At 38.0% G+C, this 13,852-nt stretch overlaps 2 protein-coding genes and 1 long non-coding RNA gene across 14 annotated transcripts in view; 1 reads left to right on the top strand and 2 right to left on the bottom strand.

The window, feature by feature from the left end:
• LOC147832698 (uncharacterized) overlaps positions 1-10,626 on the bottom strand; it is a 71,025-nt gene extending 60,399 nt beyond the window's left edge. For 3 of the 5 annotated variants that reach the window (XR_015514633.1, XR_015514629.1, XR_015514631.1), the window contains exons 1-2: positions 9,955-10,239; positions 7,171-7,435 (exon numbers count right to left, since the gene is read on the bottom strand). This is a non-coding gene — a long non-coding RNA (uncharacterized LOC147832698). Of the gene's footprint in view, positions 1-7,170; positions 7,436-9,405; positions 9,564-9,954; positions 10,240-10,399 lie in introns of those variants that run through there. The other 2 variants (XR_015514630.1, XR_015514632.1) reach the window with 2 other exon arrangements.
• On the top strand, positions 10,436-13,290 carry dtwd1 (DTW motif tRNA-uridine aminocarboxypropyltransferase 1). Its single transcript, NM_001005951.2, has 4 exons — positions 10,436-10,711; positions 11,244-11,387; positions 11,494-11,689; positions 12,914-13,290. Exons 1-4 carry the CDS (start codon positions 10,523-10,525, stop codon positions 13,138-13,140), a joined length of 756 nt encoding a protein of 251 aa, NP_001005951.2. The 5' UTR covers positions 10,436-10,522; the 3' UTR covers positions 13,141-13,290.
• The window catches only part of nnt2 (nicotinamide nucleotide transhydrogenase 2), a 42,739-nt gene continuing 41,128 nt past the window's right edge, over positions 12,242-13,852 (bottom strand). For 4 of the 8 annotated variants that reach the window (NM_001443331.1, NM_001443333.1, NM_001443334.1 and 1 more), the window contains one exon: positions 12,242-13,446. In NM_001443331.1, coding sequence (NP_001430260.1) covers positions 13,300-13,446 — 147 coding nt within the window. In that variant the 3' untranslated portion in view covers positions 12,242-13,299. The remainder of the gene's footprint in view (positions 13,447-13,852) is intronic. The other 4 variants (XM_087291450.1, XM_087291451.1, XM_087291448.1 and 1 more) reach the window with 1 other exon arrangement.

Genomic DNA, 13,852 nt, shown 5'->3' with positions numbered 1-13,852 from the left:
CATTTAAACTTGAAATGATTTAAATATATATATGAAGAGTTTAAATGCAAAAACCTCTAAGTGCCGTCTCAAATTTACATTGAAAATGAAAATAATAAACATTCAGCCTTCTTTGTTTGTTTAGTTATTTTACTATAAAGACCAGGAAAATGACATATTCTTTGCTATAAATGGGACCTGAACACAGGATCCTGATAAAAATGCTCATTTTAGAGCAGAAGTTCAGAAGGCATTTAGAGGTTTTTGCATCTGAACTCTTTATACAGCTGTGGCTCATGATGAAAGCTATAGGTGACCTGTTATTTAAATGCAGAATTTATGTTACATCTCCAAAGCTATATATATATATATGTGTGTGTGTGTGTGTGTATAAGTATCTTTATCCTCCTAAGGCTCTTAAGAAACAGTGTCATCCTGCAACGGTTTTGCAGCATATTTCTCAAACCCTATTTTTAACTGTTCAAAATGGAGAAAATGCTGTTTTTACTCTCTAATAGTCAAAACATGTTAAAAAAAAGTTCTATGTTAAATATGCATTACAAAACAGTCAGGAAAAAGTGTTTTATGTAAATTCAGACCACGAGTCCACATACGTGAACATCATTTTTCTCTAAAAGTACATCATATCAAAAGATGATACTTAGGTTTTATTCTAATAAGGTTCCAATAAGCTCAAATAGCAAAGAGAAATAAAAACTGCATGTAGAAAACAGCTTGGGCCTTAAGAGGGTGTCTGACATGGGCCTGCAGTGGTTTAATTGTGTCAAATTTTAAACTTTTACAATAAATAAAATAAATGAGATCATACTTAATAACAATTTTTAAAAATATTTAAATATACAGTTGAAGTCAGAATTATTAGCCCCCTGTATTATTAGCGACCCTGTTTATTTTTTTCCCCAATTTCTGTTTAATGGAGGGAAGATTGTTTCAGCACATTTCTAAGCATAATAGTTTTAAAAACTTATTTCTAATAACAGATGTATTTTGTCTTTGTCATGATGACAGTAAATAATATTTTACTTGAAATTTTTCAAGACACTTCTATACAGCTTAAAGTGACATTTAAAAGCTTAACTAGGGTAATAAGGTGCACTAGGCAGGTTAGGGTAATTAGTCAAATTATTGTATGATGATGGTTTGTTCTGTAGACTATCCAAAAAAGAATTAGCTTAAAGGGGCTAATAATTTTGTCCCAAAAATGTTTTAAAAAAAATTAATAACTACTTTTATTCTAGCTGAAATAAAACAAATAAGACTTTCTCCAGAAGAAAAAATATTATCAGACATACTGTAAAAATGTCATTGCTCTGTTAAACATCATTTGGGAAATATTTAAAAAAGAAAATAAAAATCAAAAGGGGGCTAATAATTCTGACTTCAACTGTATATATATATTATTATTGTGTAGGATTTTCCCTTCATTTCCTAGCTTACAGTAAATTATATCCATTAGCCTAATAATTTATATATGACATTACAGTGAGTGTTAGCTAAGTGGTTTTACGTTTTTTAATGGAATTTTCTCAATAATATTAGTAAAGCAAACACAGGCCCTATATGTGCTGTTTACATTATTTCAGTGTAATATGGAGAGCGAGTGCATGTTTTTATCAAAACTAATATTGGATTTTTTAATGTGTGTGTGTGTAAAACAATATCATGTGCACAAAAGTGATGGGGTTTTTCTCTAGAGAAGTTGTTCCTCCACCCCGTTCAGAGCATCATTATTGATCTGCGACAGAGAAACTGGGGGTTATGGGAAACACTCATCACTACATCGTTCTTTTCCCAAACAATGCATCATACTATGATAGTTCAGCCGGGAGTTACGCTGTTGTTTGGGAAACACACCCCTGACTAAGCCTGTAGAGGTGCAGATGGTCTCATGATTCCTGCTCTACAATCTGCTGCTCTGAATGTCTGAGTGATAAACAACAGTGTTCCCCCACTGAACACAGTATATCTGACCTGAAGACACAGTAGTGCACATAGCACACACTCTCACTCACATGCACACAGGCACACACACCCACAAAGAAAAACACACACATACAGACACACACACACACACACACACACACACAACCCCCCTTTGACCCAAACAAAGTCAGAGTAAGGTGAGCGCTTCTGCCAAGTCACGCAAAGTTGGTTTTAGTGGATAATTTGTAACATGTTCTGAATGTAAACAGAGTCTGGGTGAGCGGCGGCTGACAACCACACACACACACACACACACACACACACACACACACACACACACTTTTAGCAGATAAGAGTCAAATCCAGTTGCTCTTTACAGTTAGCCTATGTGTGTGTGTGTGTGTGTGTGTGTGTGTGTATTTATGTATGTATTATAAAATCATCTCTCCTTCATCTGTGAGTTTGCTTGTGTGTGTGTGTGTGTGTGTGTGTGTTATAAAATCCTCTCTCCTTCATCTGAGTGTGTGTGTGAGAGAGAGCGAGGGTGTGTGTGTGTCTGTCAGTGTGTGTGAGGGAACACATTTGAGTTGTGTGTCTGTTATAAGCTCATCTCTCCTTCATCTGTTAGTGTGTGCGTGCGTGTGTGCTTGTGTGCGTGTGTGCTTGTGTGTGATACTGGACTTCAGAGGATCTCTAGCCAAATCAAGTGGTGTGTGTGTGTGTGTGTGTGTGTGCGTGTGTGTGTGCGTGTGTGTGTGTGTGTGTGTATTCTGGCAGTGTAACATATAAAGACGTCAGTTGAGTTTATCACAGAGCTGAATCTAAACGGAGCTGTTAAAGCCTAAAACAACACACAGATTAAACACACATGACTGAATCCTCCACAGCATCACACACACACACACACACACTCCACTACTGACACACAAAATAAGGATATCGGTCAGTTTACATACACCAAGGGGTCAGACAGACAAATACATTCCGATTTAAACAATTCAGACATATAGAGTACAGCACACGCTGTTGTTGAGTCCATGTAAAGGCACAGAACTCAGAGTAATGTCAATTGTCATCATTTATTCATTGAACACTGAAGAAGATATTTTGAAGAATGCTAGAAACCTGTAGGTTTAAAACCACTGGAGGGAGAGTAAACACTGAGTAAATGTTCATGATGGCGTGAACTGTCCCTTTAAGAATTACATTTCAGCCACAAAACTCTCGTTAATTGTGATCTGAAATTATTATTTAACCCATGTTGACTACAGAATTAGCTTTAGTTTAATCCGTGATATGTTTATGTAAGAATAATGAGTTGTGTCCTCATCTGTGACAGAGATATCTGTTGTGCTGAAATACGCTGAACACGATTCCACTGAACTGACCTGAACAGTACAGCAGACACTCCACCTGCAGGTTATGTGCTCTATTAATAGAACATCTGTGCATTTAATCGGCTGCAGACTGCAGAATTCCCCTCTGTGCTTATATTTCATGATGTTGATCTACATATAATAAAACACGGCACTAAGAGAAATAAATATACCATATAAATACCCTGACAAAAGCCACAGCGCTGTGATCTGCATTAACTGTATGATGGCCTTAACATCTGTGTGTGTGTGTGTGTGTGTGTGTGTGTGTGTGTGTGTGTGTGTGTGTGTGTGTGCGTGCAGTTTGACTCCAGATGTGCGTGACCTCTTGTGACCTCCAGGAGGCCATAATCAGACACTAGACAGGAAGTGCACAATCACAGACTGAAGATCAGATCATAACAGATGAGGAAAAATCCTGCCGAATCCATTAAGACGAACCCGATTAGGTCTAATCACACACTGGGTCCTGACGTTCTGTTATACCGTATTTGTGCTTAATGTTCAGGTGAAATGTTATTTTCACTGCTTAAATGTTATATTTCCAACATATAACGTCAACTCATTTTTGTCTACAATATAATAATGAAATATATAATGCGATTACGCCACTGTGATTTACTTGAATACTTTAGTAAACATTATTTTTATTCAGCTTAGTCTCTCTTTCAGAGGTCGCCACAGCAGAATGAACCGCCAAATATTCCAGAATATGTTTTACACAGCGCATACCCTTCAGCTGCAACCCAGTACAGGGAAACACCCCCACACACTCATTCACACACACACTACGGCCAGTGTAGTTGATCAGTTCCCCTATAGCGCATGTGTTTGGACTGTGGGGGAAACCGGAGCACCCGGAGGAAACCCACGCCAACACAGGGAGAACATGCAAACTCCACACAGAAACACCAACTGAGACTTGAACCAGCAAGACTTGAACCAGCGACCTTCTTGCTCTGAGGCAATTGTGTTACCCACTGCGCCACCATGACACCACTATTTCCAACATATATTGTCAATAACTTTTTGTCTTTAAATATTAATAAAATGTTTAATAAGATTAGGCCACTGTGATTTCCTTAAATACTGTATTGAATATTATAATATGTTAAAATATAATAATATAATATTAAAATATAATATAATATATTATAATATAATATAATATAATATAATATAATATAATATAATATAATATAATAAAATATAATATAATATAATAAAATATAATATAATATAATATAATAAAATAATATAATATAATAATATAATAATATAATATAATATAATATAATATAATATAATATAATATAATATAATATAATGTAATAATATAATATAATATAATATAATATAATAATATGATATAATAATATGATATAATATAATATAATGATATAATATAATAATATAATATAATAATATGATATAATAATATATTAATATAATTTAATAATATGATATAATATAATAATATAATATAATATAATATAATATAATATAATATAATATAATATAATATAATATAATATAATATAATATAATATAATATAATATATGTAACACAATTCCCTATTTGGATGGCAGAACGTGAAACTACACTATCAATATTGTAGATTCATCAAATAATTCCAATTAATTAACTTGTTAAAGACAGAATTCATAGATTTTTGTATTTAATTGCTCTTTCTTCACTGCCTTTAGTAACCAATCTAAAGATATAATAATAAGAATAATGGAGAGGAACTCAAAAGTTTAATTGTGAAATAAAAATTAAGAGCTTTTAAACTTTTGTTTAAGGTTTACAAAACAAATTCAATTAGGAACAAGTCTGTCATGTAATAGATCAGCTGAGAGACAGAAATATGACCTTACAAACCGTATTGTTCATAACTCATCTAAACATCAGCATATTATCCAATAGTATTATTGAAATCAAAATAAATGCTGAGCGAATATACATTTACACACATCGGCATTAACATTTGTAAATAAATGGATGGTAAATGTGTGTTTTCTGGGGGTGTAAACTGCTTTTGGGTCTAATAAATTGTAACCAAATTTACTATATATAAAAGAGAAAGTGGATCAAGTAAAGGGGACTCTGTGTGTTTCTCCTGCAGAGGGCGCCGATCGCTATTTCTGCTGGTGAACCCACTGCGGTATGAGCTCAAACTCCTGAAAATACTATAGTAAATCACTGTGATCTGTGCTCAGGATACATCAGTGGAATATTGTGTTGTTTACTAAATGATCTATCATTATAGTTCTGGTAGAGGATACAGAGCATAAACAAACACAAGTGGGAAATCTTCTATACCGTCTGCCATTACTTTACTGAACAAACCACCATTCGACTGTTTTGTGACTTTAACTGATGCATTTTCCAATGCTTTTATAAATCTGACTACAGTTTAATTAATATTTTAACAGCCTAAATGTTGTGTTGGTAATCCATGAGTAATATGCTTTTGTGTTTAGTGTATTTATTAGTGTATTAGTGTCACATATTAAGTCTTTAATATTAATGTTTGTAGTATGTTGCATTCAGTATGAAGATAAAAGTGTTTTAAATAGATGCGCACTAACCCAAACAGCAGGAGCAGAATTATTTACATACAATAATAATAAAGGCACAGTAATGAAAGAAGTCATTTTAATTTATGATTCATTCATTTTCTTTTCTGCTTAGTCCCTTTGTTTATCAGGGGTTGCCACGGTGGAATGAACTGCCAACTATTCCAGCATATGTTTTGCACAGCGAATGCCATTCCAGCTGCAACCCAGTACTGGGAAACACTCATACACACTCATTGACACACTTGTACACTACGGCTAGTTTAGTCCAACTGAATAATCAACTGACCCAGCTGGGACTTGAACCAGCAACCTTCTTGCTGTGAGGCCACATTGCTTACTCACTGCGCCACCCTTAATTTATGATTTACTAATTATTAATTTTTTCCCAGTGATGGGTTGCAGCTGGAAGGGCATCCGCTGCGTAAAAACGTGCTGGATAAGTTGGCGGTTCATTCCGCTGTGGCGCCCCGGATTAATAAAGGGACTAAGCTGAAAATAAATAATTATTAATTTATTGACACTGCTCTGCAACGTCTCTGATTGGTGTTTACAGACTTGTGGGCGGGGTCAACCGGGGTAAAGTCTAGATGGGATACAGCTAAGGACTCTTACAATAATAAACCTCAATGTTTGTGACACTGGACAATAATAATTCATATTTTCACGTTACTGTGAGGGTTGGGATGTTAAAACAACAGGTAATTCAATAAATAATAACTGTTAACTTCTGGCTGCAGCTCAGTGGTCAGCACTGTGGCCTCACAGCAAGAAGGTTGCTAGTTCAAGTACCAGCTGGGTCAGTTGGTGTTTCTGTGTGGAGTTTGCATGTTCTCCTCGTGTTGGTGTGGGTTTCCTCCGGGTGCTCCGGTTTCCCCCACAGTCCAAACACATGCACTATAGGAGAACTGATCAACTAATCTGGCCGTAGTGTATGAGTGTGTGTGTGAATGAGTGTGTGTGGGTGTTTCCCAGTACTGGGTTGCAGCTAAAAAAGCATCTGCTGTGTAAAACATAATCTGAAATAGTAGGCAGTTCATTCTACTGTGGTGGCCCCTGATGAATAAGGAACTAAGCTGAAGAACAATGAATGAATGAACTTCTGCCCAGAGCTGTATCCCTTCTACTAACAACCATCAACATGTCACTCACATGAGATCCACCAATAAAACACACACACACACACAGACACACACAGACACATACACACACACACACACACACACACAATAGAACAGCGCTGATGTGTTCTACAGTTTGAGCCTGATCATCCTCTAAACACCTGTTTCACCTGTAAGCTGTATTCTCCATGATGCAGCAGCGTCTCAGTGTGTGTTTGTGCTGGTGATCTCCATCTCCGCTGAGGGCTGAGGGCTGAGTGTGTCTCTGTGGAGCCGGACGCGTTTCCAGAGCGCCTGCAGGTCCGTCTGAAGGGATTGAGCCGCTCCGATGGGGAAACACTCTCTGGATCTCAGAGCTTCATGTATTTCTGCAGATCCACACCAGACAGAGGACACTTCTTGTGGATCCTCATCACAGGACACCGGCCAGTCCACCTCAAACACACACACACACACACTTGATTATTTTATTAGAAATGACTGATTTAAAAAACACTGCATTCAATTAATCTCAAATAATACAAAACATATACAGACAGATTATTATCTTTTACAGGACATTATTAATAAACACAAGTCACTTCTACCCGAAATTAAACACCTGCATACTAAAGACAGAGATGACATCATCTTTTCCAAGCATGCACACTATTATCACTGCAGACACAGAGCGGCATTTGGTCATTTGTAAGAGTGTTTCTTACTCAGTGCAGCTTATGAATCCTCTCACACACAGTCTATGAGGCTACTGTACACTAAAACAACCAACACACAGGTTACTATCACTATCAAAGTGACGACTTCACATAGACTTCCAGGTTAATGACAGTATCTATGGCCTAACACTAACCCAACCCTCACAAAAACAACTGTACATCATCAGATACTAATAAAAACACCTTCCTGCTGATTTATAAGCACTTTTAATAAGCAAGGACCAGTGAAATGGCAACACTAGTGGTGGTATATTTTGATATTTCACTATATAAAAAACAGAAAAGTATAATTAAACCAGTACACACACACACACACACACACACACACACAAACACACACACACACACACACAAGAGCAAGCAGCAGGGGTGTCCAAACTCAGTCCTGGAGCACCGGTGTCCTGCATATTTTAGTTCCAACCCCAATTAAACACACCTGAACCAGCTAATCAAGCTCTTTCTAGGTATATTAGAACAGTGTTTCTCAACCACGTTCCTGGAGGCCCACCAGCACTGCATGTTTTGGATGTCTTTTTTGTCTGTCATGCCCATTACCGGTCTTCAGTCTCTGCTGATGAGCTGATGATCTGATTCAGGTGTGTTTGGTAATGGAGACATGGAAAATGTTTAGAGCTGGTGGTCCTCCAGGAACGTGGTTGAGAAACACTGCATTAGAAACTTCAGGGAAGTCTATTAAGAGAAGGTGGAGCTAAACTATGCAGGATATCTGCCCTCCAGAACTGGGTTTGGACACTTCTGAACTAGTAAAAGATGATTAGCTGGTTAAGGTGTGTTTAATTGGGGTTGGAACTAAAATATGCAGGACACCGGTGCTCCAGGACCAAGTTTGGACACCCCTCGTACATGTACACACACACACACTACTGTACTACTAAACACACTCTTTTGCTTATTTCTGCTGTCTATTCCATGCTCAGTCATATTGAGAAAGACTTAATGAGAAAGAAAGTGTGCAATATATCAAGAAACTGAATTTAAAAGGATGTAAAACACAAGTATGAGCAGCATTAATTAAGATATTAATCTAATATTTCACATGAGCAGAAATCATAACGAATATGAATGTTCATTATTGTCAAACCTGTTGCTCTAGACCAGGGGAGCACCGGTGTCCTGCATATTTTAGTTCCAACCCCAATTAAACACACCTGAACCAGCTAATCAAGCTCTTTGTAGGTGTGTTGACGGAAGTTGGAGCTACACTATGCAGGACACCGGTCCTCCAGGACCGAGTTTGGACACCCCTGCTCTAGACCTTTTCATTATTTGTTTACATTTCTGCTTGATTTTTTTTTTTTTTAGCTATTGGAAGTTTAAAGTACTTTAAATGTGTTTACAGTCCAAAATATGACAATAATTGATCATTAACAGGAGCAATAATCGGCTAAATATTGTTCGGTTCAGAAGGTTTGTTTACATTCTGATCTCCAACATGGCCGACTCGTGCACTGGGAAAAGCACAAACCTCAACAAACAATGCAGATAATGAACAAAGTGCTTCTTTTGAAGTTACAATAAAGATGATGAGATATTTTTAATTGGTCAGTGTTTAATTATTGATCTTTGAAAAGGAAAAAAGTGCAATATCTAAGTTTTATTAATCACCAGTACCGATACTGCTAACGTTAGTTACCATCACCATATGATTATGAGAGATCATTTGCCCACCTGTGAAAATCAACTCCATCAGAGTGTCCGTTTGTTTTCAGCGTGTATCTCATCAATATTTGTGATTATTAATTGATCTGGGTTTTATGGCTCGGAAAAGATGAAGGAACAACCGTTATTTGAATATTCGCTGTGATTGGTCAGTTTACCCTTTCGCTGACCTCATTAATATTCATGTCAATTTAATTTTATTTTGATCTTATTCTATAAAGCTGTTTTATTTTATAACTGTAGTCGGTTATGTAGATATAAATAATTCTACACATTTGTGAGTCACATTAAACTGAATAATGTAGTGTTAAACCGAAACGAGGAAGCTCATGAATATTCATATATGTTCAGTTGAGAGCAAACAAATCTCTCTTTATAAGTAATGCCAGTCATCGAACTCTAAATCAGCTCTAACTTGTACAGTTTGATAAAAGCAGCACAATAAAGCTTGAAATGTTTATAAAGTGAGAATTAATCAGCTGTTTCCCATTATGTCAGTAATACTGCGCGAATATCAACTGTAGTGCTTCACTCTGCTTGCCGGTTATCTGCACTCACCAGTCCCTGAGCGCGGATGAACTCCTGCAGGGAGTGAATGCTGCTGTTTGCGGTTTGTTTCGGGTTTTCCATCTTTTAACCGCGTCCGTGTCGGTTGCCCGGTAACCGCGAGACACTCCTCCTGCTTCGGTTGTTGCTAATATATTATTTGTTTATTTTATGAACGTCTACTTTAAACACAACGCTAAACCCAACCATCACAGTAATGTAAAAATGTGAATCAATGTTGAACAGTGTCACACAAGCGGCCGCAGCTGTATCCCTTTAGCTCTTCGAGTAAAGTCTAGAAGGGATACAGCTGCGGATACTAGCATACGTTTGTGACAATGTACAATAATAATTGTTATTTTTACATTACGATGTGGGTTGGAGTAGGGATATACGTTTATAAAATGCAATTTGACTGATAATAAATTATAAGAGTTAAACTAGTTAACTTCGCAGCTGTATCCCTTCTAGCAGACACCGGGTTTCCGCAAGCACGCGATTGCTTCCGGTGTATGGCGCACACGTGGGTTTGTTGTGATCCTCCGCGGTTGCCGGTTGTGTTCGGTTGATTGCAGCGGTGATGTCGGAGGATCCTCAGCCGGAGAGCAGCGCCCTGAGCGGCCTGAAAATCGCCTCGCACGCGCCGCTGGATGACGCGCAGCGAGCCGGCAGGATGAAGTGCACGCGCTGCGGATGCTCGCGCATGTTCTTCTGCTACAGCTGCGGCGCGCTGGTCGGACTGCAGCCCGGGGACGTGCCGCGGGTCACGGTGATATACTAATGCTGTAGAACATGTTCAGTTAAAGGAGAGCTGATCTGCCTCTTATTACAAGCGTCCCTAAAGTGACAGATGTAAATCAGCTCTGTGTATGTGTGTGTGTGTGTGTGTGTGTGTGTGTGCGTGTGTGTGCTTCAGTGTGAGTGTGTGTTGATGCTTCTGTCAGTCTATGTCGCTCCTGTCTCTGTTCATCTAGAACTGCACATCTATAATCCTCTTAGTCTATGCTGACATCATTTTCAGCAGCTCAAACACTCTAATGGCTAATGGACAGACGGCTGCTTCTCACTCAGGCCTGCTGGATATGCTAATGAGATGGGCACTCGTGGGCGGGGCTTGATGACACGTACTAAGGGAGAATGTCAATCAAAGTGTTTCAGTCATCAAGTCTGATTATAATAATAATCAACAGTTAACTCATGTTGAGCATTAGAGGCTGCTGGAGATACACACACACTGCTCACACATGACAATAAAATATGTGTGTGTGTGTGTGTGTGTGCGTGTGTGCGCGCTGTTTCAGCTGCCAGTGAAGATTGACATCATCAAACACCCGAATGAGACAGACGGGAAGAGCACCGCAGTTCAGGCCAAACTCCTGGCACCGCAGGACGTCACCATACACACCTACCCCTGCATCCCTGAGCTGGACCAGAGCGCAGAGAACGTCAGTCACACACACACACACTCATACTATCTCACATACACAAATCTACACTCACTCAAACACACTCTCTCTGTCTGCTGTATATCTGCTCCTCGTCCTCCTGCAGATCGTGCTGGTGTTTCCTGGTCCGGATGCGATGTCGGTGGAGGAATTGTGGGAGTATTTCTGCGCTGACGGACGGCCGAGAGTGAAGAGAGTGAAGGCAGAAGCTGAGAGTCTGCGCTGCCCCATCCAGAGGGTGGTGTTCATCGACAGCACCTGGAACCAGACCAGCAGAATCATCACCGACGAGAGGCTGCAGGGTGTGTGTGTGTGTGTGTGTGTGTGTGTGTGTGTGTGTGTGTGTTCATGTTCAGCACACCCCAAAACACTCAGAATCAGCAGCGTTCTGTCAGCAAGGATTGACCCAAATAATGCACATTACCCTCAGGTGTACATTTGCCTGTAAAAGCTGACATCATGACTTTAAAAGATTCTAACGAAGTCAAAATAATTGAAATTAAGTAGGTCATCATTTCGATTTCATCCCGTAATTTTGATTTAGAACATCCTCATTTCAACTTTTTAATCTCGTAATTTTGACTATCTCACCATTTCAACTATTTTAAGTCATTATTTTTTTTGTCATAATTTTGACCTAATCTCACATTTTCAACTATTTAAATTAATTTTTTTTTTTACTTTTTATCTCATCATTTTGACTCAGTAATTCATAATGTTGACTATTTAAGTTTTTCCTCATAATTTTGATTAAAGCCATAATTTTGACTTTGCTTGAAATTAAAAACTTAATAAGTCAATTTTGATTTAGTGATTCACAATGTCAACCTTTTAAGTCATAATTAAATTTTTTTGTCTTATAATTTTCAACTTTACAAAGTCACAATTTCCTTTGTTTCCTTTATGAGTGACTCTGTTTAAAAGAAATCAGTGAATGATTCAGTGATTCATTTTGAAAGGGTTTGTTTCAATTTCAAACAAATGAGCCATTTTAAGTGAATCATTTGAGTGATTCAGTGAATCACTCGTTCAGACAGGGGCCTGTGGAGCCCGCTGCTGCTTTTATTGTTATTTTTATTTATCCATGACTATATCTCTTTCCATTATTTAGACATCATTTTTTAAAGATTGCACAGTTAATATTGAATAATAGTAAATCTTGTTGACAGAGTTTACTTAAATAATCAATCACACTGTTCACTTTTTAGAGATGAACTTCATGTGTACTAGTTTTAGTGGTTTATGAGGACAGAAATGCATATGTGTATGAATATGACCTGGTATTACAACATTGCGGTGTTTTATAAGGACATGCCTTGTGTCCTCCTAATTCAAAACTCTTCAAAATCAGACCTAATTGCTTCTTTTCACATTCAAAGTTTCCTCAGTGTTTAGTTTAGGTGTAGGGTCATACAGTAAGTGTTTTTTACTGATAATAAAATAAATAACCCCTATGAAGAGTTCCCATATACCACCAATACCAGTATGTGTGTGTGAGATTAATTAATATCTTGATTTCTTTACAGCTTTACCAAACGTGGAGCTGAAGAGCAGAAAAACCTGTTTCTGGCGGCGTCAGAAAGGAAGTCCGGACACGTATCTGGCTACGATCGAGGCCATTTACTACTTCCTGAAGGACCTGCACTGCCACTACTTCTGCGAGTACACGGGAGAATACGACAACCTGCTGTTCTTCTTCTCATTCCTGCACAAACTCATCAATAAAGCCAAACAGGCTGCTGGGAAAGCCTGAGAAAGACTCCACAGCGGCTGATGCGGCTGTTATTTCAACATTTTTATTTACAAGTCAATCGTGCATGCACATTTCCAGTGTGTGAGACAGTGACTGGCTTCTTGTTTTTAAGGCACTTGAGCGTGTGTTTGTAATAAAGGGTTTCTCTGAGCGCTGCTGTCAGTAAAAGGCCTCTCGGATCTTCGCCTGCAGGCTATCGCAGGTTTTCTTAGCGTCTCCCAGAAGCATGGCGGTGTTGGGTTTGTAGAAAATGGGGTTATCCACGGCGGCGTATCCCACACCGAGAGTCCGCTTCATCACAATCACCTGCACAAACATCAAGGTTATTGTAGTAAAACTACAATATTCCAATTCACAAGGTTCCAATTCACATGCTGTCCATACTAAACAGTACTTAAAAATCGAAATAGGGTGTAGTAAATTACAGCGTTAATAAGTGAACACCAAAGGTTACCGCATACGTTTCTACCTTAGAGGTTTTGTCTTGTTTCTAGTCCAAATTTCGAAACATTCTTAAATCAAGAAGCATTTTCTAGACAAGCAAATAATATAGTCTTGTCTTCATAAATAATCAGTCAAAATGAAGTGAGTTTTCCTTTACACAAGCAAAATAATCTGTTTAAAGTAATCTCGTTTAAAAGCAAAAACAAAAAGCTTTATTAAATGAACTCTCCACTTTTTTTGGAAATCAGCTTTAACAGCTCTCGAGTTA

The sequence above is a fragment of the Danio rerio genome, chromosome 18, assembly GCF_052040795.2.
Source record: "Danio rerio strain M-AB ecotype USA chromosome 18, GRCz13ab, whole genome shotgun sequence".
Taxonomy (NCBI): domain Eukaryota; kingdom Metazoa; phylum Chordata; class Actinopteri; order Cypriniformes; family Danionidae; genus Danio; species Danio rerio.
Note: the sequence above shows the minus strand (reverse complement) of the source record. Positions and strands in the feature narration are given on the sequence as shown.

Bases quoted from the DNA above. Each gene is read 5' to 3' on its own strand.
- dtwd1 (NM_001005951.2), top strand. From the start codon at position 10,523: ATGTCGGAGGATCCTCAGCCGGAGAGCAGCGCCCTGAGCGGCCTGAAA. The intron at 10,712-11,243 runs GTGATATACTAA...GCGCTGTTTCAG, and splicing joins GGGACGTGCCGCGGGTCACG to CTGCCAGTGAAGATTGACAT. The intron at 11,690-12,913 runs GTGTGTGTGTGT...ATTTCTTTACAG, and splicing joins CACCGACGAGAGGCTGCAGG to CTTTACCAAACGTGGAGCTG.